Genomic DNA, 24,882 nt, shown 5'->3' on the forward strand with positions numbered 1-24,882 from the left:
CAATCCACCAATCAGGTCCGTATGGTATAGTGGCCAGACAGAAGCCATTCATTCGTAAAACATTTGCCAATACGTACCTTTAAGACTCTCAGACCATGAAAAACAAAATTCTCTGGATGGTTTTCAGTGGCAGGAACTAGGAGACCAGTCAGGATAGAGGGAAAGATGAATGCAGCAATGTACAGACACATCCTGGATGAATACCCACGTTTCCCACCCAACCTGATGTAGCTTGAGAGGTGCTGCAAAGAAGAATGGGCAAAACTGCCCAACTATAGGTGTGCCAAGCTTGTGACGTTGTATTCAAAAAGACTTGAGGCTGTAATTGCTGCCAAAAGTGCATCAACAAATTATTGAGCAAATTCTGTAAATACTTATGTGATTTTGTATGTATTTTATTAATACATTTGTAAAATCTTAAAAAAAAATAAATCACATCCTCATTATGGTGTATTGTGTGTCAAATTTTAAGGACAAAAATGAATTTATGTAATTTTGGAAAAAGACTGTAAAATAACAAAATGTGAAAAAAGTGAAGCGCTGTAAATACTTTTTATGGATACACTGCAAATATATCTGCAATAATATATATATATATATATATATATATATATATATATATATATATATATATATATATATATATATATATATATATATATATATATATATATATATATATATATATATATATATATATATATATATATATATATATATATATATATTACTGTTCAAAAGTTTGGGGTCACATTGAAATGTCCTTATTTTTTGAAGGAAAAGCACTGTACTTTTCAATGAAGATAACTTTAAACTAGTCTTAACTTTAAAGAAATACACTCTATACATTGCTAATGTGGTAAATGACTATTCTAGCTGCAAATGTCTGGTTTTTGGTGCAATATCTACATAGGTGTATAGAGGCCCATTTCCAGCAACTATCACTCCAGTGTTCTAATGGTACAATGTGTTTGCTCATTGGCTCAGAAGGCTAATTGATGATTAGAAAACCCTTGTGCAATCATGTTCACACATCTGAAAACAGATTAGCTCGTTAGAGAAGCTACAAAACTGACCTTCCTTTGAGCAGATTGAGTTTCTGGAGCATCACATTTGTGGGGTCAATTAAACGCTCAAAATGGCCAGAAAAAGAGAACATTCATCTGAAACTCGACAGCCTATTCTTGTTCTTAGAAATGAAGGCTATTCCACAAAATTGTTTGGGTGACCCCAAACTTTTGAACGGTAGTATATATATATATATATATATATATATATATATATATATATATATATATATATATATATATATATATATATATATATATATATATATATATATATATATATATATAAACTGAGCTCAGAGAATTATGCATTAGGGTTTTCTGGCACCGTCTGGTGGTTAAGGGGTTGCAATTACATCAAAAAAATATTTTCTTGTTTTTCAGTTGGCAAAAAATGAGATTAATTTGGTTTTCATGGATAATGCAGAGTAAATATACAGTAATTACAGTCTGTTAAAAAACACAAGTTATAATGGGAGTCAATTGGGCCGAAAGAGTTCTTAAGAGAAGGTGTGTATACTTTGTATCCTTTCCTAACAATGTTGCAATCAACAACACAATGCGATTGTATTAAAACAACAACAACAACAAAAACTCCCTGACAAGCCGTCAAACTGAACAGTCATGTCACATAATGCCTGGTTTGGGCCCTAGGGGAGCACAGGGTTAGAACAAGTCAAGTAGCGCCACTGACTGCAAATAAAATATTTGACTTTGGAGATTTCATTGTATCGTCAATCAAAAAGAAGTCAACAGTGTTTTTTTTCTGCGCCTCAGCTGCCGTCCTTTGGCGCCTAACGCTGGAAAAATGTCTGCATGAGCTAATGGAAAGTATTTTTAGGTGAGTGCAAGTCTTATCTTTCCGCATGCATGTTTTTGAGGACAAAGGAGGTATGGCACTGAGCAGGTCCACGTAAAAACTAAAAAGCATCTCTTCTATCAGTCGGCTCTTTCAGGAGAAGCGTCTGAACTTCATAAGTTTCTGGAAGGCCTGCTTAAACTCGTCGTTGAAGGCGGTGTAGATCACCGGGTTGATCAGCGAATTGAGGTATCCCAGCCAGGTAAAGACGTCAAAAAGCACGGGGTGGGACCAGCACTCTAAGCAAATGGCGGTGACCAGCGTGAACACGAAGAACGGCAGCCAGCAGACGATGAAAGCTCCCAGGATGATGCCCAGAGTCTTGGTGGCTTTCCTCTCTCGTGCCGCGCACAAGCGCTTCCTCTCCAGCACGCTGTCCGCCAGCTTCACCTTCACGCTGTTCACGAAGAGCGGCGACCCCCCGCCGCCTTCGGCCTTCCCCGCGCCGGAGGAATGCAGGTGCGCCTCCTGGTTGGTGGTCGAATTGAGGGAACAGAGAGACGAGCCTGCCGAGGTCTGAATGAGCTGCGCCGTGGTGAAGCGTTTCCCGGACGACGTCGGCATCTTAAAGATGCGGGAGCGGGCGGCGACGTAGATCCGCCCGTAGAGGATGACGAGGAGCACCGTGGGGACGTAGAAGGCTCCAAAAGTGGAGTAGAGGGTGTACGAGATCTGATCCGTGTTCACCATACACTCCGTCAGCTCCTCGTGGGCTTTGGCCTGCCGCCAGAAGAGCGGAGGCATGGAAATGGATATGGAGATCACCCACACCACGGCGACCATCACCGCCGCCCGCCGCATGGTGCGCCGCTTGGAGTACTCCAGCGCGTCCGTGATGGCCCAGTAGCGGTCCAGTGCGATGACGCACAAGTGGAGGATGGACGCCGTGCAGAAGGTGATGTCGGACGACAGCCAGATGTCGCAGACAATCTGCCCCAGCGACCAGGTCTTGCTCACGGTGTACAGGATGCTGATGGGCATCACCAAAATGGACACCAGCAGGTCGGTGACCGCCAGCGAGCCGATCAGGAAGTTGGCGGGCGTGTGCAGCTTCCTGGTGAGGAAGATGGTGGCGATGACAAAGGCGTTGGACAGCACCGTGGCCAAGGTGACCACGCTCAGGAGCGCCGACAGAGATATCTGGAGGCCCAGGAGCGTGGCGCCGCTCCAGTAGGGAGTCGCCGTCGGATCGGGACTGTCTGTGAAGTTGCCGGTGAAGTAGTCCAGGGAGATGTTGTCCATCTCCATCTTTTTTTGGTGATCCTCTTCACTGAAGCACGCCCAGGAGCCACCCCTCGGAGACAGCTGGGGCGTTATTCCCCTTCAGTCCCCATGCCGTCTTCATAACAACCATAATCCCATCATTCGGGCTCCCAGCTAATGGCGCTGTAACCGAAGCCGACTTATTTCTCCAATGCAGTGTTCAAGCATCGATCGGCCCCCGGCTCGTGCGGGGAGATGAATTCTAATTTGTATTCAGCTTATGTCAGACGGGCACTTTTGTTCTTCTTTCTCTCCACTCCTATTATCTCATCTCCAAGCAGCCGGGCGGCAAACAACCCCTCGACACCAAACCTTCCTATCTATCAACGCTTTAATGGGCTCAGCCGTGCCTTATTGGAAGGCGACGATGACGAGGGCAGATATAAGGGTCCGCTGGGCGTCTGTGTGATATCTCTTCTGGGAGTCCACGTGGGGACCGTCACGGTGATGGAATCCAACACGGAGGACGGTCAAAGCTCGGGCCATCCTTCTTGGGGATGAATCTCCTGCACAGACAAGAGAAACATCATTTTTCACTGAATCACTTTCTTATTCTCCACACACAAACAAAAGAAAAACATCACATGACCAACGTGGACCTGTACACATGTAGCTTTGTGACTCAACACCCACACACACCTATTCCTTTATTTACACCCTGCACATTTGGTGCATGCTCATTTGCAACTGACAAAAGTAGAGTTTCGGGATACGGGCTGTTTCTTGGCTAATTTCTAGTCATTGCGTTACGTGTCTCCCCACCGCCGGACTATAAGCCGAAACTTTTTTTTTTTTACAAAGTTTTCAACTCTGCATCTTATACAAAGGCTTTTCTTCGCTAATGGCTAAATTATGGCAAAGAAATCAAACAATGTACTAATGATCCACTTAAAAAACTGTTCAAACTCAAAGTGTATAATATAGTTGGTTATAGTTTGCTTTGTACATAATTTTAGCTGTTTGCAAATGCACCAAATCGTTGAATTTTAATATTTTTGATTAAATAAATAAAAGGTTTGTATGTTCTCCATATTCAACATTATGTATTATTCTAACTGATCTTTTTTGCAACACCGTTAGTGAATGAAGCGCACATTGGTAGTTGTTCCCCCATATTTCTACACAATAACTGAGATATGGTAACACTAGTGAGCAGTAGAGAATATGGAGTGATTTTTGGTCTAGAACAGTGGTTCTTAACCTGGGTTCGATCAAACCCTAGGGGTTCGGCGGAGCCTGCGCCGCAGAGGTCAAGACACACCCAACTCATCGTGTAAATAAAAACTTCTCCCTATCGACGTATTATGGATACCCCCAAACAATGTTCCCTCTAATTTTCCATCTGATTTGCAGGTGTGTAATTTGTTGTGTTGGTTTTGTTCTTTGAACAAGGTGATGTTCATGCACGGTTCATTTTGTGCACCAGTAAAAAAAACATAAGTTTGTCTTGAATTTGAAATGTTTTTTTGTTTTTTTTTCACTAAAGAAGGGTTCGGTGAATGTGCATATGAAATTGGTGGGGTTCCGTACCTCCAATAAGGTTAAGAACCACTGGTCTAGAACATGTTTTGCTTTATTCATCATTGACGTGTTTCTTGCTACTTTATTTTGTATATTTTTTTACATGAGTTTTCCAGTTCCTTTTATCATCTATTATTACACCCAAAAATGTGTCTTCTTTTACCCTTTCAATATCTACTCCGTCTATTTGTATTTGTGTTTGACTTTCCCTTCTACTGTTACCAGTTAGCATTATTTTAGTTTTTTCTGAGATTCAAAGATAGTCTGTTTTTGTCAAACCATCTTTTTAGTTTGTTCATGTCTTCTGTTATTATTGCTATTAGCTTCTGTGTGTTCTCTCCTGAACAAAAACGCAGTTGTATCATCCGCATATAATACTAACTGCAAGTCCTTTGTAACTTTACAAATGTTGTTTGTATAAAGATTGAACAATTTTGGTCCTAGTATTGATCCTTGAGGTACGCCACAAGATATTTTCAGGTCTGTAAACGTGTGTTCGCCCATCTTCACGTATTTGCTTCCTGTTGGTTAAGTAGCTTCTTACCCAGTTCAAGACCTATCCTCTAATTCAATACCATTCTAATTTGTTCATTAGGATAACATGATTGATTGTGTCAAATGCTTTTGTTAAGTCCATGCATTTTTTTTGTTATCTATTGCATTGGTGATATCTTCCGTTATTTCGATTAATGCCATTGATGTTGAAATGTTGGCTCTGCATCCGTATTGGTTGTCTGTGAATGTTGGATTTTTATTTTCTGAATTTTCCAATCCGTTTTTAAACAGTTTTTCAGTAATTTTATAAAATTGTGGAAGTAGAGAAACAGGTCTGTTGCTTGTAAACTGGTGTCTGTCTCCAGTTTACAAACAAGAAAACAGGAGACTTTAAATCAAATCGTTTTTAAGCTACGGCTTGTCCATGGCGCTATAGCCCGCCTATCTAGAGGTTGGGCTGCACTGTCTCTGTTTATGGAATAAGCTTCAGTCCATTTTTTTCGTGTGGGGAAAACATCTGGTTATGAATACGTGTTGGAAATGCAATGGAGCCCAAAATGAAAACATTGCGACCATTGAAAGGGATTTACTTATTTTTACACTTAACAAGAAATGTTAAATAATGGCCTTTGGTATTGGAGTAACTGCATTTTTAAAAATGTACATATTAGTACTGTATTTTCCAGTTCATATGGTGCACTGCTGCATAAGGCGTACTGTCGAGGAGCACGTCTGTTCAGGTGTAATTTCATACAAAAGGCGCACCGGATTATGAAGTGCATTAAAGGTCTACTGAAACCCACTACTACCGACCACGCAGTCTGATAGTTTATATATCAATGATGAAATCTTAACATTGAAACACATGCCAATACGGCCGGGTTAACTTATAAAGTGCAATTTTAAATTTCCCGGGGAACTTCCGGTTGAAAACGTCTATGTATGATGACATTTGCGAGTGACGTCAATGGTTGAAACAGAAGTATTCGGACACATTGTATTCCAATACAAACTGCTCTGTTTTCATCGCAAAATTCCACAGTATTCTGGACATCTGTGTTGGTGAATCTTTTGCAATTTGTTTAATGAACAATGGAGACTGCAAAGAAGAAAGCTGTAGGTGGGATCGGTGTATTAGCGGCTGGCTGCAGCAACCCAACCAGGAGGACTTTGACTTGGATAGCAGACGCGCTATCCGACGCTAGCCGCCGACCACATCGATGATCGGGTGAAGTCCTTCGTCGCGCCGTCGATCGCTGGAACGCAGGTGAGCACGGGTGTTGATGAGCAGATGAGGGCTGGCGTAGGTGGAGCGCTAATGTTTTTATCATAGCTCTGATGAGGTCCCGCAGCTAAGTTAGCTTCAATGGTGTCGTTAGCAACAGCATTGCTAGGCTTCGACAGGCGGTACAGCATTAACCGTGTAGTTACAGGTCCAGAGTTTGGTTCGGTGTCTCCTGATAGTAGTATTGTTGATCTTCTGTCTATCCTTCCAGTCAGGGGCTTATTTCTGTTTCTATCTGCATTCAAGCACGAATGTATCACGTTAGCTCCGTAGCTAAAGTGCTTCACCGATGTAATGTCGTGGAGATAAAAGTCACTGTGAATGTCCATTTCGCGTTCTCGACTCTCATTTTCAAGAGGATATAGTATCCGAGGTGGTTTAAAATACAAATCCGTGATCCACAATAGAAAAAGGAGAAAGTGTGGAATCCAATGAGCCCTTTTACCTAAGTTACGGTCAGAGCGAAAAAAGATACGTCCTGCACTGCACTCTAGTCCTTCACTCTCACGTACCTCATCCACGAATCTTTCATCCTCGCTCAAATTAATGGGGTAATCGTCGCTTTCTCAGTCCGAATCGCTCTCGCTGCTGGTGTAAACAATGGGGAAATGTGAGGAGCCCTTCAACCTGCGACGTCACGCTACTTCCGGTACAGGCAAGGCTTTTTTTATCAGCGACCAAAAGTTGTGAACTTTATCGTCGATGTTCTCTACTAAATCCTTTCAGTAAAAATATGGCAATATCGCGAAATGATCAAGTATGAGACATAGAATGGATCTGCTATCCCAGTTTAAATAAAAAAATGTCATTTCAGTAGGCCTTTAAGAAGTCATATTATGATGTTTTTTTCTACATTTAAAACACTTCCTTGTGGTCTACATAACATGTAATGGTGGTTCTTTGGTCACAAGTTTATATAGATTATGTTTTAAAGACCGTCTTCAAGACGCTTTTTGACTGTCTCTTCAGGATGCGCCATTTTGTGGGCGGTCTTATTTACGTGCCTCCACTTCAACAGCGTCTTCTCCCCGTCATCTTTGTTGTACTGGTAGTTTTTAACTCGTCTTCTACGGACAGATATAAGTTATAAGTTTAGTTCAATTCAGTTCAGTTTTAGTTTATTTCGAACATGCATACGATACAATGTAATGCATCACACAATTCTAGTTGTTTCATTACAGCACGTTCGAAAAGGAGTAGGAAGAAGCAGAGCTTCTTTACGATACTTTACATTAAAAATGGCAACAGATGAGAATGAATGCCCCACAACAAGAGGATGGAGAAAAAGAAGGAGCTTATTGACTATGGCACGGACTAGAATGGTGGGGGCGCGCATATTTTCGGGACTTATGCAGATCCCAAATACACATCAGCAGGTACCAATAAGTAAGAAAACTTGGCTTTGCATAATGTAGCGAAACAAAACGCCAGATAATATGTCTCCTAATAGGTGCCATTTTGGGGTCCTTATACACACACACACCATAATAATACCCGTATGTTGAAGCACTGTACGTCTGACTATGGTAGCCGCAATGCGCCGACAAGTTGTAACTTACCAAAGTCGCATTAAAACATTTTGACAGATTTGTGGGAGTAATGTGTAATGTTCTATATTCTCAATTAGAGATGTCCGATAATATCGGACTGCCGATATTATCGGCTGATAAATGCTTTAAAATGTAATATGGGAAATTATAGGTATCGGTTTCAAAATTATCGGTATCGGTTTCAAAAAGTAAAATTTATGACTTTTTAAATCGCCGCTGTGTACACGGACCTAGGGAGAAGTACAGAGCGCCAATAAACCTTTAAGGCACTGCCTTTGCGTGCCGGTCCAGTCACATAATATCTACGGTTTTTCACACACACAAGTGAATGCAAGGCATTCTTGGTCAACAGCCATACAGGTCACACTGATGGTAGCCGTATAAACAACTTTAACACTGTTACAAATATGTGCCACACTATGAACCCACACCAAACAAGAATGACAAACACATTTCGGGAGAACATCCGCACCGTAACCCAACATAAACACAACAGAACAAATACCCAGAACCCCTTGCAGCACTAACTCTTCCGGGACGCTACAATATACACCCCCTGCTACCTCATACCTCCCCCCAACACCCCCTCAACCTCCTCATTATCTCTCAGGGAGAGCATGTCCCAAATTCCAAGCTGCTGTTTTGAGGCATGTTAAAAAAAATAATGCACTTTGTGACTTCAATAATAAATACGGCAGTGCCATGTTGCCATTTTTTTCCATAACTTGAGTTGATTTATTTTGGAAAACCTTGTTACATTGTTTAATGCATCCAGCGGTGCATCACAACAAAATTAGGCATAATAATGTGTTAATTCCACAACTTTATATATCGGTATCGGTTGATATCGGATTCGGTAATTAAAAGTTGGACAATATCGGAATGTCGGATATCAGCAAAAAAGCCATTATCGGACATGTCTATTCTCAATGAAATATCAACATTCTGGTGTTGCTTGCTTGCGGGTACTTGCTAGCATCATTGATTGAACAGGCGTCAACATACAGTCCACACGTATCTCTTATGTGTCACTGTTATCTACTGTTCAGACTTAATACACCATGTACAAAATACAATTGCTTTGAGGTCAGTAAGCACAACTAGCATTAAGGTGCACTGTTGATTTTTGAGAAAATAAAAGGATTTTAAGTGCGTCTTACAGTCCGAAAAATAAGGTAACGACTTTGTTTGATACTTTTTTAGAATGAATTGTCTTGACATTTGAGAAGCTTCCCAGAACGTTGTCGACCGATAAGATGACGCGTTTACAGATCCGTCAAGCAAAGAGCTTATCTCCTCTGGTCTGGTTTACAAGACAATGAGATAATGAGACTCGTAATGAATGGAGGAGAGGAAAAGATTTCCAATCAAGAACAGGCCCTGCCCTAAATTGGGCTGCACACTGTTTGTGCGGAATATATTAGATCCTCCATCTGGCTTCGAAAATTTAATGAAAGAAGGCAGAGCCCCAACCAGCAAGTTCCTACAACTACCAGGCAAAAGTAAAGCAGATAATAAGACATATACTCTAAATCAGACTCCATTCATAAATAATATCTACTTCACTCCTCTACTCAGACTTGGCCCAAATCCCACATACAATGTACAGATATGTGTTTGTGCAGCATGGGGTCAACCTCCATACAACCCTCTGACCCCGGCGGGACCTGCAAACACATTACGGCCCCCTGCTGGTAGGAAGCTAATTGAATCAACTCAGGAGAGAGCGTCTGTCAGCGCTTGTCTGCCGTTTACTCAACCCAGCACTCAACGCTTGCCGGGTAAGGATGTAATAAGTGTGTGTGTGCATGTGTGTGTGTGTGTGTGCGTGGGTGTGTTCGTGTTTGTGTGTGTGTGGGGGCTTGTGTGTGTGTGCAGGCAGTGAACGTCGAAAGGGAAGACAATTGATACTGACGTTTGGACAAACGGATGAGGACTTAATGCGAGTCAAGGGACCCTTTGCGGATGAACAATTAGGTAATTGCTAACAATTCCCAATAGGTGTGTCATCATTTAAAACCGAAGCAATAGGCTAACGCTGGTCAAAGATCCTCCTCTCTGCTCTGTCAATGGAGGCACAGCAAAAATGCTCGTCAAGGATCCTCTATATGTGTTCTGCTGTCATTCAGTGTTGACATCAGTACAAACCGCATGTCAAAGAACCTCACTGCTGTTGTTTTTTTCAAGACTGACTGCAAAAATAGATCCTCTTTATGATAGGAGTGTACTGCTATTTTTTTTAAAGACCTATTTCAAAAGGTTAGTCCAAGATCCTCTAATTGAGAGGAGCGCAACATGTTGTTTTAAGGACCTAATGGAAAAATACTAGTCCAAGATCCTCTTTATGACAGGGGTGAACTGCCGTGTTTTTTAAAGACCAACTGCAAAAAAACGCTAGTCCAAGATTCTCTCTATGGTGGATACACAGTGTTGTTTTTTGAAGGACATATTGAAAATGTTTTATACAAAGATCATCTACATACCAGGAGCACGCTGCTTTTTTTTAGGGACCTACTACAAAAATGCTAGTCAAATATCCTCTAATTGAGAGTAGCGCAATTTGTTGTTTTAAGGACCTAATGGAAAAATGCTAGTCCAAGATCCTCTTTATGACAGGGGTGAACTGTCGTGTTTTTTAAAGACCAACTGCTAAAAAAAAAACGCTAGTCAACGTTTCTCTATATGGTGGATACACACTGCTGTTTTTTGAAGGACATATTGAAAAAAATGTATACAAAGATCCTGTGAGGAACTCGCATGGCTGCCGTTTGTGTGTCCCCAAGATGCAAGAACCAGGAGGAGGATGAGCAGGTAAGATGATTTTAATGAACATAAACAGAAAATAAAGCAGTTTTGCATAAATGTTCCAAACATAGAGAAAACATAAATAGACATATGCTGATTGGCAACAGGTGTGGACCGGCTGCCAATCAACGGCAGGTGAGGAGAAAACAGTGCTCAGCGGAACAAACAGGAAATATAACAAAATAAGAGCACTGACAGGAAGTAATACAAAAACCAGGAAACAAACTGAAATGAAGTGACCGATCGTCACAGATCCTCTACATACCAAGAGCACACTGCTGTTTTTTTTTAGGGACTACTACAAAAATGATAGTCATATATCCTCTAATTGAGAGGAGAGCAATATTTTGTTTTAAGGACCTAATGGAAAAATGCTAGTCCAAGATCCTCTTCATGACAGGGGTGATCTGCCGTGTTTTTTAAAGACCAACTGCAAAAAACGCTAGTCCAAGATGCTCTATATATGGTGGATACACACTGCTATTTTTTTAAAGCACATATTGAAAAAATGTTATACAAAGATCCTCTACATCAGTGGTCCCCAACCACCGGGCCGCGGCCCAGTACCGGTCCGTGGATCGATTGGTACCAGGCCGCACAAGAAATAAAACATAAATAAAATTTAAAAAATTTAAAAATACATTATTTTTTATTTTATTTTTTATTAAATCAACATAAAAAACTCAAGATACACTTACAATTAGTGCACCAACCCAAAAAAACTCCCCTCCCCCATTTACACTCATTCACACTCAATCGCACAAAAGGGTTGTTTCTTTCTGTTATTAATATTTCTGGTTCCTACATTATATATCAATATAGAGAGGAGTGCAACATGTTGTTTTAAGGACCTAATGGAAAAATGCTAGTCCAAGATCCTCTTCATGACAGGGGTGAACTGCCGTGTTTTTTAAAGACCAACTGCAAAAAACGCTAGTCCAAGATGCTCTATATGGTGGATACACACTGCTGTTTTTTTAAAGGACATATTGAAAAAAAATTATACAAAGATCGTCTACGTAACAGGAGCGCAATGCTGTTTTTTTAGGGACCTACTGCAAAAATGCTAGTCAAAGATCCTCTAATTCATCTTTGAAAAATTAATCCTCCCAATCGCGCCACACCGTCCCCTAATTAAATCAACATAAAAAACCCAAAATACACTTAAAATTAGTGCACCAACCAAAAAACCTCCCTCCCCCATTCACACTCATTCGCACAAAACGGTTATTTCTTTCTGTTAATAATATTTCTGGTTCCTATATTATATATCAATATAGATCAATACAGTCTGCATGGATACAATCCCTAAGCACACATGATTGTATTTTTTTATGACAAAAAAATAAATAAAAAAATAAATTTTGAGACACTTGTGATTTAGGGCTATATAAATAAACATGGATTGATTGAAATAAAAAAATTCTGGTCAAAGATCCTCTATATAACAGGAGTACACTTCTCTTCTTTTACAGCCTTATTGCAAAAATTCAAGTCAAAGATCCTGTATATTACAGGAGCGCACTGCTGTTTTTTGAAGGACTTACTACAAACATTCTAGTCAAAGATTCTCTATTGTACATTGTAGTTTTTTTAAGAACCTAATACAAAAATTCTAGTAAAATATCCTCTATATCACAGGAGTGCACTGCTATTTTTTTTAAGAAGTACTACAAAAAATGCGTGTCAAATATGCCAGGAGCGCATTGCTGTTTTTAAAAGACCTACTACAAAAATTCTAGTCAAAGATCCTCTATATAACAGGAGTACACTGCTCTTCTTTTAAAGCCCAACTGCAAAGATTTAGTCAAATATCCTTTATATGACAGGAGTGCACTGGTGGTTTTTTAAGGACCCTCTACAAAAACTTTTTTTTTTTTTTTTAGATGTACTGCAAATATACTTGTCAAAGTTCCTCCACTGTGCACTTGCAGTACAAAGGTGCAAGTCAGAGATCCTATATATCAGTGGTCCCCAACCACCGGGCCAATTGGTACCGGGCCGCACAAGAAATACAATTTTTTAATTTTTAATTTTTATTTTTTTAATTCAATCAACATAAAAAACACAATATATACATTATATATCAATATGGATCAATACAGTATGCAGGGATACAGTCCGTAAGCACACATGATTGTATTTCTAAATGAAAAAAAATAAAAATTTAAATTAAAAAAATAAATACCCCCTATATATGACAGGAGCGCAGTGTTAAGACAGTAGCAATCTTCAGCGCGTTAAGTAAATATAAATGGCGTGACGATTAAAATTAGGCGCATAAATATCCAGTGCTAGTAATCCAGATGCAATAAAAATCATGTTGCTAATGTCAAAAACATTAAAAGTAACAGGGGTTCACTTCTTTTTACACTTGTATAACAAAAACGCAAACTGGTGCGATGAATGAAGCACATCTTTCTTCAGTGAGTCGCCATTTAAAAATTGTTATGACAGTGTAAAAATGTCACAGTTGATAAAGGATTTTTTGGGGATGTGGACAGTTTATTTCACTTTAAAAGTGACCTACATGATGAGCCAAAAAAGCTTTAGAAAACAAACAAAAATCACCTTCAATGTTCTTGCCAAATCCCTACTGGGCGAAGCATTGGAAGTGCACGTGAAACACTGCCAAGTAGCTGCAGGAATAAAGGTTATGCAAAGTCACCATTTTTGTTTTTTGTTTTTTTGTTTGTTCTTTGTTTTTTACGCGCAAGCCGAGCGTCGGAGCGTGGCTTTACGAGCCGGAGACACCAGATGTCCACCTTTAACACTTCATTTGGGGCAAGTGTCGCGACACAAAATAACATTAATTATGGTGTTTTGTCCAGAAAAGCTAAATAATAAATGTGTGCGAGAATGAAAATATGAAATATAGATGAAGCCTTAAGATAACGTCATACGTGCGTGTGTGTGTGTGTGTGTGTAGCCTAAAGGTTAAACAAACAATTGGCGGTTAGCATATTTTCATCCCGACAAGCCTACAATGCAAAACAATGCTTGTAATCAATATTTCATTTAGAAGGGCATGAATTATTATTATTTTTTTAATGAGCCGGGGGGGGGGGACTTTTGGTACCCGTGATGTTTGCAGGTGCCCGGGAGCACTGAGAGTAGGTGTTCTTCTCGGGGTGCGTGGGTGTGCACATGCACGCACCATCTGCACCACCCTCCAACCGTCCTCCTACGCACACATGCAAATGCCAGTGCAAGAAAAAAGACTTTTTTTTTCTCCCTCTTTTATTGTTATTTTTTTCCACACTTAGAAGGCTCTAATGTGTAGTTGGTGCCAACCCAAACATGGGACTAGGGTTGTATGGCATACCGGTGCTGAGAAAGTACCGCGGTACTAATGAATTAAAAAATGGTACGATACTGCCTTTAAAAAATGCCAGTATTTATTTTCATCTGCATAAATTGCTGGTAATATATGCCGAGGTGCATGTTGAGTTTGTCAACACGCACACAGATTATTACCGCGGGTACACAAAGCGCATTAACAAATGATAAAGGTGAAGCTATAAACACTGAAAGCAGTGATGGCAAAGGTGATGGCAATTCTGAGGGCCCACAGCTCGCTAGGGCCCACACATAGCACCCAGTAGCCTCTATGACAAAATGATTTATGCATACACTAAACCAGGGGTCACCAACCTTTTTGAAACCAAGGGCTACTTCTTGGGTACTGATTAATGCGAAGGGCTACCAGTTAGATACACACTTAAATAAATTGCCAGAAGTAGCCAATTTGCTCAATTTACCTTTAACTCTGTTATTATGAATAATTAATGATATTTATCTTTGTGGAAACACTGATCATCTTAATGATTTCTCACAATAAATATATATAGAAACAGATAAATATCAATATGCAACACTCTATTTTTATATTTTCTCTAAGTGCACATTTTTCAAATTGAACATTTTCAAATGATCACTTCTAAGACAGTCTTGTGAAATCACAATATCCCATTTTAACTAGCTAGCCACTAACATTTTTTAACAAATCATGAATTACTTTGCACCATGTTTGTACAAATAATAACTCATGTAAAATACAAAAGTAAACTCTCCAATTTTTAAATCATGTCACACTTTGAACTGGACACCAAATCTGTTATCTGTTTCTTTGTCAGTTAGTGGGAAGCCTGGCATTGCATGCTGTTAACTAGTGTGTTGTACTCTGGTGTGTAACTTGACACTGCAACTCTGAGTGAGTCTTGCAGATGTGCATCAGTGAGGCGTGTTCTGTGTTTGAAAGGTTTTGTACAAAGAGTATGAATATGGGGGCCTGAAACTTCTCAACCTTGAAGCTATGTGTCTTTCTTTAAAAGCATCAATTGTTCCAAAGATGTATTTAAACATTGAGTGGTACACAAATGTCCTGTTGGACAAAAAACATGTACTGTATCTAAAGAAATTGTATCCTTTTTTACAAGTGATCCCCTCCCAGAGAGTCTGCTGGGAAACATGGCGGGGTTCATAAAGGAAACAATCCACTCATAGTGGTGTTTTCAATTTTATGTGCCAGAAAAAAGAGACGATATTTTGCAGCAGTTAATATGGATGAACTCTAATATTGTAATAGATGGAAAGCCTTTCTTTTGGAAAAATATGTTTGAAAGAGGAATCATTTTTGTCAATGATATTATCAATGAGAATGGTAAAATTATGAAGTATGATGAATTTAGAGCTATGTATGGTGATGCTTGCTCAAGCTTTTCATTTTATCAACTAACTGGAGTAATTGGGAAAAGATGGAAACAAATAATTAATTATGGAACTACTAAATTATTAGTTTGTAAACCTCTAATAAGAAATTCTAGTTGGTAAAAAGGAACTAAAATAAATAGAAAAATATATAATTTTTATTTGATAAAGAAATTTTGGGGTCGCGGGGGGCGCTGAAACCTATCTCAGCTACAATCGGGCGGAAGGCGGGGTACACCCTGGACAAGTCGCCACCTCATCGCAGGGCCAACACAGATAGACAGACAACATTCACACTCACTTTCACACACTAGGGCCAATTTAGTGTTGCCAATCAACCTATCCCCAGGTGCATGTCTTTGGAGGTGGGAGGAAGCCGGAGTACCCGGAGGGAACCCACGCAGTCACGGGGAGAACATGCAAACTCCACACAGAAAGATCCCGAGGCCGGGATTGAACTCACGACTACTCAGGATCTTCGTATTGTGAGGCAGACGCACTAACCCCTCTGCCACCGTGCTGCCCGATCGATGTGCAAAACGTTATTTTCAAATTAAAATGATTTATAACTTCTTACCCACAGGCAAAATGTTCAAATTATGGAATATGACAGAGTCAGATGATTGCCGATTTTGTTGTCAGGAGCCTGAATCCACCCTGCATTTGTTTTGGTATTGTCATATTGTGTCTTTGTTTTGGGTGGAAGTTGAAAAAATGTGTTTAAGGATTGGTTTGTTTATGAAGCTTAATGTGGTTTCTGTTATTTTAGGAGAGTTCATTGACTATCAGGATTTAGTCAATTTAATTATAGTACTCTGTAAAATGTTTATTTTTAAGGCCAAAAACAGATATTCACTTAGTATTACTTTCTTTAAAACATTTATTCAGTATTTTCTAACTTTAGAAAGTTACATGGTTGAAAACGATAATGATGCCAAAAAACATTTAAAAAAAGATGAGAAGTCCTCAAAGGCTTATTTTGAAAGTATAATTATGTTTATAGATTACATGATATCTGTTGTTGTGTTTCCTAATTTGAGTGACCTGGACATAATCTGGACTGTACATAAATGCTTATTTTGAAAATGTAATTTTGTTTATAAATTATATGCAATCTGTTGTGTTCCCTAATTTTTTTCTGTGTACATGAATGAAGGTGTGTGTTGCTGAGTCCGACTTGGACATTATCTGGACTGGGCCTGGTTTAAAAAAACCTTTAAACAAATCTAATTTCATTGACAACCTGGTCTGTTGAAGATAAGGCCCTTTTTTAAAAAATTAAATAAAATAAGATAAATAAATAAAAAAACGTTTTCTTGGATAAAAAAGAAAGTAAAACAATATAAAAACAATTACATAAAAAATAGTAATTAATGAAAATGTTAGTGGACCAGCAGCCTATACAATCATGTGTGCTTCAGGGACTGTGTCCCTTGCAGATGTGTTGTCTATGTTGTGGGAACCAGAATATTGGTAGCAGAAAGAAATAACTCCTTTTGTGTGAGTGGGTGTGGATGAGTGTGCATGGGGGAGGTTGTTTGGGTTGATGCACTGATTGAAAGTGTATCTTGTGTTTTTTCTATATAGATGTAATTTAAAAAATAAAATAAAATAAAAAAATATATATATATATATATTTTTTTTTTTTTTTTTTAGAACAGGCCCGCGGGCGACTCATCTGGTCCTTACGGGCGACCTGGTGCCCGCGGGCACCGCGTTGGTGACCCCTGCACTAAACTAATATATATTTATACGAATGAAACTGAATTAAAACAAAGACATAAACATGTCATAAAATATTCTAAATGTTTTATTTCATTACCACCCTTGGCCCGTTCTGAAAAAATGGTTTGGTCCACACTAGTATTGTCCCGATACCGGAACTAAAATTATTTCTATACTTTTCAGTACTTTTTGATACTTTTCTAAATAAAGGGGACCACAAAAAATTGCATTATTGACTTTATTTTAGCAACAAATATTAAAGTACATTAAACATATGTTTCTTATTACATGTTATCCTTAAATAAAATAGTGAACATACAAGACAACTTGTCTTTTAGTAGTAAGTAACCAAACAAAGGCTCCTAATTAGTCTGCTGACATATGCAGTAACATATTGTGTCATTTATCATTTTATTATTTTGTCAAAATTATTAAGAACAAGTGGTAGAAAATGAATTATTAATCTACTTGTTCATTTACTGTTAATATCTGCTTACTTTCTCTTCTAACATGTTCTATCTACACTTCTGTTAAAATGTAATAATCACTTATTATTCTGTTGATTGGGTGCTTTACATTAATTTTGGATGATACCACAAATTTGGGTATCAATCTGATACCAAGTAGTTACAGGATCATACATTGGTCATATTCAAAGTCCTCATGTGTCCAGGGACATATTTCCTGAGTTTATATACATAATATACATTTAAATAAAACGAAAGTTGATGTTGTAATTAGAGATGTCCGATAATGGCTTTTTTGCCGATATCCGAAATTCCGATATTGTCCAACTCTTAATTACCGATTCCGATATCAACCGATACCGATATATACAGTCGTGGAATTAACACATTATTATGCCTAATTTTGTTGTGATGCCCCGCTGGATGCATTAAACAATGTAACAAGGTTTTCCAAAATAAATCAACTCAAGTTATGGAAAAAGAAAATGCCAACATGGCACTGCCATATTTATTATTGAAGTCAGAAAGTGCATTATTTTTTTTAACATGCCTCAAAACAGCAGCTTGGAATTTGGGACATGCTCATCCTGAGAGAGCATGAGGATGTTGAGATGGAGGAGGTAGGGGTGTATATTGTAGCATCCCGTAAGAGTTAGTGCTGCAAGGGGTTCTGAGTATTTGTTCTGTTGTGTTTATGTTGTGTTACGGTGCGGATGTTCTCCCGAAATGTGTTTGTCATTCTTGTTTGGTGTGGGTTGACAGTGTGGCGCATATTTGTAACAGTGTTAAAGTTGTTTATACGGCTACCCTCAGTGTGACCTGTATGGCTGTTGACCAAGTATGCCTTGCATTCACTTATGTGTGTGAAAAGCCGTAGATATTATGTGACTGGGCCGGCACGCAAAGGCAGTGCCTTTAAGGTTTATTGGCGCTCTGTACTTCTCCCTAGGTCCGAGTACACAGCGGAGTTTTAAAAAGTCATACATTTAACTTTTTGAAACCGATACTGATAATTTCAAAACCGATACCCATCATTTCCGATATTACATTTTGAAGCATTTATCAGCCGATAATATCGGCAGTCCGATATTATCGGACATCTCTAGTTGTAATGCCAACAAATATCGACGTAACCATAGTAGTATCGACTCGATACGCTCCTGTACTTGGTATCAATACAGTGGATGTTAGGTGTAGATCCACCAATGGCGTTCGTTTACATTGTGACGCCGGTGAGCTACGGTGTGTAGTGAAGCATGCTTAGCTATTCCTCGTCCTGCAGGGATGATACTTGTGAGAAACTTACTTTATTTGTCGCCATGGAGATGAGGATTAGTGATTTAGAAGTAGCTAAAACACTGCCGACTGCGGGTGGACTCAGCCGCTAACTAGCTAGCCATGTCTTAAAGCACCTCTTCCTGAGGGCGTTTCAGTGTTATAACTTCACCTTTATCTTTAGTTTTTAAGCCAAAATGCGTTCGTTCTCCCTTTTCTGTCTACACACTGTGTCTGCTTGTAAGTACTCTGTGATTGTGCGCTGCCGAACATGCTCCTCTGCTCGTAAAACCAACAATGACACGACGTGACGACGACGGTGGGGCAGGGGTGTGGTGGACCGGTACTTTTTAGAGGCGGTATAGTACCGAATATGATTCATTAGTATCGCGGTACTATACTGATACCGGTATACCGTACAACCCTCGTCCACACCAATGTTTCATCAAAGATGTGTGCCTGCGCAATTGCGCGCTGCTCCCTTGACCTTCGCACATGGGAAATCTATGCAGCGCACAAAATCCAAATCCCACTTAAACTCTAAACAAAATGAACACATAACAAATTATTCTGTACCATTTTCAACAAGCGGTGACAAGAGATAAAACAATGACGACGTCAGCCGAGGAGGAGGAGGAGGTGGTCTGCATCTACAATCATTTTAATGAGCAAAACTGAATAATGTCGGCCGTAACCACACCAAAACAACATCAGCGACAGAATGACTATGTAGAAAAAAAAGGGTCAATTTATGCCGTAATCACACCAAAACAAACACACTATATGTTGTACTCACACCACTGCTCTCTTTCATTTGCTTCAAAAGTCCCATACAATCATCTCAGTCAGCGATGCGTTCACGGGCACAAAAACAGTCAGACAAGTCTTCTGTGTTATGACACATTCAACTTCTACTCAGTAATTAATAATGATATATACCGTGTACATATTAATGTTATTATGAATAACTATTGAGTAACTTGATAATGACCTTTGTCAGATCGATGCTCACAATTGCTAATTATGAGCATCATTTACGTTATCATTATGTGTTCAATGGGGTCCTGTAAAATGTTATTAGTGGGACACTGAGTAGCCTAAATACAAAAATGTTAGCTGTCCAAAGATGGGTTGTTATTTGTTTTCATAGCAGTATAAAATACAAGACACCATAATAGCTGGCAACAACAAAGTAAAAAACGACTATTTAGTGCTTTGGACAGTTTATACTGACTTGTGAATGGTTTAAAAATATGTGTTGTCTTAAAAAGTGAGGCTATCCACCTAGAGCAGGGGTCGGCAACCCAAAATGTTGAAAGAGCCACATTGGACCAAAAATACAAAAACAAATCTGTCTGGAGCCGCAACAAATTAGAAGCCATAATACAAACAGATAGTGTGTCATGAGATATACATTGAATTAAGATGACTTAAAGGAAACTAAATGAGCTCAAATATAGCTACAAATGAGGCATAATGATGCAATATGTACATACAGCTAGCCTAAATAGCATGTTAGCATCGATTAGCTTGCAGTCATGCAGTGACCAAATATGTCTGATTATCACTCCACACAAGTCAATAACATCAACAAAACTCACCTTTGTGTATTCACGCACAACGTTAAAAGTTTGGCGGACAAAATGAGACAGAAAAAGAAGTGGCATAAAACACGTCCTAGAAAGTCGGAGAAAGTTATACATTGTAAACAAACTAAGGTGAGTTCAAGGACCGCCAAAATTAGTAGGACAAAACGGCGCTCGCCAAATACTCGAATCAGTGAAGCATGTTTAATACAAACAGTGTGCTTTATAACAATTAGGGAGGTTTGTGTCATGTTTGTCCTCCTACAGTAACCATATTAAAACAAAAAATATTTTTTTTTTCCCCTCATCTTTTTCCATTTTTCATACATTTTTGAAAAAGCTTCAGAGAGCCACTAGGGCGGCGCTAAAGAGCCGCATGCGGCTCTAGAGCCGCGGGTTGCCGACCCCTGACCTAGAGCTAAGGTGCTAAAAAGCCCATTTGGATTTTGTCCAAGAATAGTTTAGTTGAGCATCAGTTTTTCCATGAAACATCACATTTACTGTTTACAATTTATAATGGTACAATAAACCTTTATGCTCTACTGCACCAGAATCAGCAGTGGCTGCTTCATCTGAGTTTCACCCCACAGCAAACATTCACTCTCAGCAGTCCAATGATGCCTTTGATGGTGAGTGAGTGATGTAGGCACTGCTAGGCTCTTTTAGTTTATTAGTGAACAGCTGCACCACTGGCAGTGACTAAGACATTATTCAACATCTTGGTTATTTCAATTATATAATAACAAAATATATGCTACATTTTTATAACTCAATCTAAACTTTAACTGAGATTAGATAAGCCGTGTTGTTGTTTTTGATAATTGTTTCATTAACGTACTCAATGTGCTCTTTGTTTTATACCTATATATAGGTATAGCTCGGTTGGTAGAGTGACCGTGCCAGCAACTTGAGGGTTCCAGGTTCGATCCCTGCTTCCGCCATCCTAGTCATTTCCGTTGTGTCCTTAGGCAAGACACTTTACCCACATGCTCCCAGTGCCACCCACACTGGTTTAAATGTAACTTAGATATTGGGTTTAAAAATGTAAAAGCGCTTTGAGTCACTAGAGAAAAGCGCTATATAAAATATAATTTACTTCACTTCACATTTGAGTTGAATGTGTCGTGAATTGTTAACCGGAGACAGGATAACAGGAACCAGGAAACAGAGGACAGGATACCAGGATAACCGGGTACAGCAAACAATCCTCAAGCCCGGACTGGAGGGCGGGGCAGGCATAAATAGCAGCCAGCTGATTGACACCGAGTGTGGCCGGGCTGCCAATCAGCAGCGGGTGAGGGGAAACAGCGCTCAGGGAGACAAGCAGTAAATGGAACCAAAATAAGAGCACTGACAGGAAATAAACACGAAACCCAGGAAACACAACCCAACGTGAATGTGACAGATCGTCACAAAATGCTACACTTTTACTTGTGTTCTATTTCTTGCCAGGACACTTGTTCTTTTTTTTTTTTTTTTTTTTTTTTTTTTTTGCATATCAGTGCTTGGTTTTTAAATACAATAAAAAACCCTACCCACTAAACCTATTGGTTGAGTGGTTAATTGAACATGTATTTGCAATTTAACAGTTTATTAATATTTTGCAAATAAGTGAAATGAGAATTATAAGACAAGTAATAATTAGGGATGCAACAGTATCAAATGTCACGGTAGGCTATTATCACGTTATTAAGGCAACGGTATGATATTATTGTCCAAAGAAAAGGCTAAAACATGTTATGAAGTGGCAGGCATGTTTATAATGAACACACTTACTGTAATTGAAGACAAACATAATGCTAACATGTTCTAATCATATTTTTTACTACAAACAAGTATTTTTAAGTGCAAATAATTGTGCAGGAACATACACTGTTTCAAGCAAATATATTTAAAAAAACTTACAGTTGCGTGTCTGTAAAGTGAAAATGTAAACATCCAGTGTAAAACAATAATGTTCACGTTAGTGTTTTTCAACTTTTATTTTCTGAGAAGTAGTGTCCTTCACAGTGGACAAAAATGAAAAATGTATTAAAAATTGTACTTTTAATAATGTAATGATGTTTGGCTTGGCAGTTTACAAATATCTTTGCTGGATGACAGTTTATGAGGATGCGACTGGTCCTTTTGCCCGAGTGCAGCTGGACATGCTCCAGAACCCCCACGACATCGAGAGAGACAAACGGTGGAAACATAAATAGATGGATTGGGGATTTATTAAGTAGTCTTTTTTTTTATTATCATTTTTTTTTATTAATCAGTCAAACAAAGTAATACACAATATTACCATAATAATACAATTCCAATTCCAAAACCAAACCCGGCCCAGCAACATTCAGAATAGCAATCAACAGAGCAATTGAGAGGACACACAAACATGACACAAAACAATCAAAAAGTCAAACAAAAATTAATAACATCAACAAAAGCATCAATATTAATAGGAATTCCAACAAAGCAGTGATTAGAAATCCCTTACTTACATTATCATCACAGCCATTTATAAAAAAAAGTAATAAAAACATTTAAAAAATGAACCATAGTGTCAGAGTGGCTTACACTTGCAACACATCTCATAAGCTTGACAACACATTGTATCCAATATTTTCCACAAACAAAAAATAAGTCATATTGTAGGTTCATTTAATAGTTAAAACAAATTTAAATAATGGATCTCATATTCCAATATATAACTCATTATTATCTCAACTAAATGCAGTTTTTTCAACTGATATCATGTCCATAGCTTGTGTATGCCAATCAGTATGAGTTGGACTATCAACATCTATCCATTTTTTTAATATATTTCATTTTTGTTGTGATGCATATTGAAAGAAATGCATTTTTACTCTAGTAGTCTTTCAGTTTCCTCGTATTTCCTGCATTGAACATTGTTTTTGGTGATCACCTCTGTGCGGTCACCTTGGAAACGCTGGAGATGAAACTATTGCTTTGCAGAAGGCAGATTTTCTTACCGCCACCAAAGAGTTTATGTTTTCGCCAAGGTTTGTTTGTCTCTTTGTTAGCAAAACACAACTCAAATATTTATGGGTAGATTTTGATGACATTTTTCAGGAAATGTCCAAAAGAAACAATTCCTCTCATCGACTAGGAACACACTTAACTTCCTGCTTACGGGCGTTCCACACCCCCAACTTGGCGCAGAGGATACTGGGATATGTAGTATATTTTCAGACCCGGCCAATACTAAAGTGCTGGAAAAAAAATACTACACCAAGATACTGAAATACCACGGTATCTACAATACCGTTACACCCCTACCATTGACTTGTTATAAGTAGGAAATCGTAAAAAAGAAAACACATTTGGTGTATTACACCATGCACTGTCAAGAACACTGAAAAACAAGAATATTGAAGGTGGCAGTTAATGGGGTAGAGATGCCCACACCAATACTCTTTCAGGGGGCCCAGAGTTCATAGCAACGGTCTTGACTGCAAGCGGTGCTTCAAAACATGCCTTGCCAATGGTAGCAATACTTTGAACTTAGGTAAACATTGAAATGACAAGTATCATCAGGTAAGGAGATAGTTTACTAGCTCCCCTGCTGTGCCCATATAGAGACATAAACGTGCGGACCATTGGCGTTGTTAGGCCTATTTTAGGGGGGCTCAAGCCCCCCTAAAATGTTCTAAAGCCCCCCTAAATAATTTGGTGTTAAAAAAAAACAAAAACAAAAAACTTTTTTTTTTTTTTTTTTTACAAATACATGCCGACATATTCATCATAAAGTGGCCCGAATATGAGTTTCAATAAATAATCATATAACCTGTCATTATTCACTCAGTTTCCCCTCACTTCATAGCGTAAGGTAGAGAGCCCCTTTAGTGTGTCCAATCCATTCCACTTGTTCATATAGAAAATGCCCACATCACTCAAAATCCAGTCCGCATTTTCTCTGCGACCTCGCTTGCGGTCCTTGGACTTGTTCATATAGAAAATGCCCGCATCACTCAAAATCCAGTTCACATTTTCTCTGTGACCTTGCTTGCGGTCCTGCAGATGTACAAAGCACATTAGCACACAGCACTGCAGAACAAGAACCTTGTGTCTGCAATTGTAAATAATTTAGTTTTTAAGTTTTGTGTTTCTTGTAGAATCTATATAAAGTAATATACATTAGCCTATTGTTAAAATAATGAAAAAAACATCATTAAATATATTTGTTTTATTGTATTGTTACATTAATAGCTGTTGTATTATTATAGGATGGCTTGTTAAACATTTCATAGGATTTTCAGAGGGTGGAAAAA

At 38.7% G+C, this 24,882-nt stretch overlaps 1 protein-coding gene across 2 annotated transcripts in view; it reads right to left on the minus strand.

Annotated features, from left to right (window-relative positions):
* Positions 1–1,478: 1,478 nt before the first annotated feature.
* Positions 1,479–24,882, minus strand: part of LOC133645615 (5-hydroxytryptamine receptor 1D) — a 55,866-nt gene continuing 32,462 nt past the window's right edge. Inside the window, exons 1-2 of one of the 2 annotated variants that reach the window (XM_062040461.1) lie at positions 20,624–20,687; positions 1,479–3,695 (exon numbers count right to left, since the gene is read on the minus strand). In XM_062040461.1, the coding sequence (XP_061896445.1) occupies positions 2,020–3,174 (1,155 nt within the window). In that variant the 5' untranslated portion in view covers positions 3,175–3,695; positions 20,624–20,687 and the 3' untranslated portion in view covers positions 1,479–2,019. Of the gene's footprint in view, positions 3,696–20,623; positions 20,688–24,882 lie in introns of those variants that run through there. The other variant, XM_062040460.1, reaches the window with a different exon arrangement.

This window comes from Entelurus aequoreus, linkage group LG03 (genome assembly GCF_033978785.1).
Source record: "Entelurus aequoreus isolate RoL-2023_Sb linkage group LG03, RoL_Eaeq_v1.1, whole genome shotgun sequence".
NCBI lineage: Eukaryota > Metazoa > Chordata > Actinopteri > Syngnathiformes > Syngnathidae > Entelurus > Entelurus aequoreus.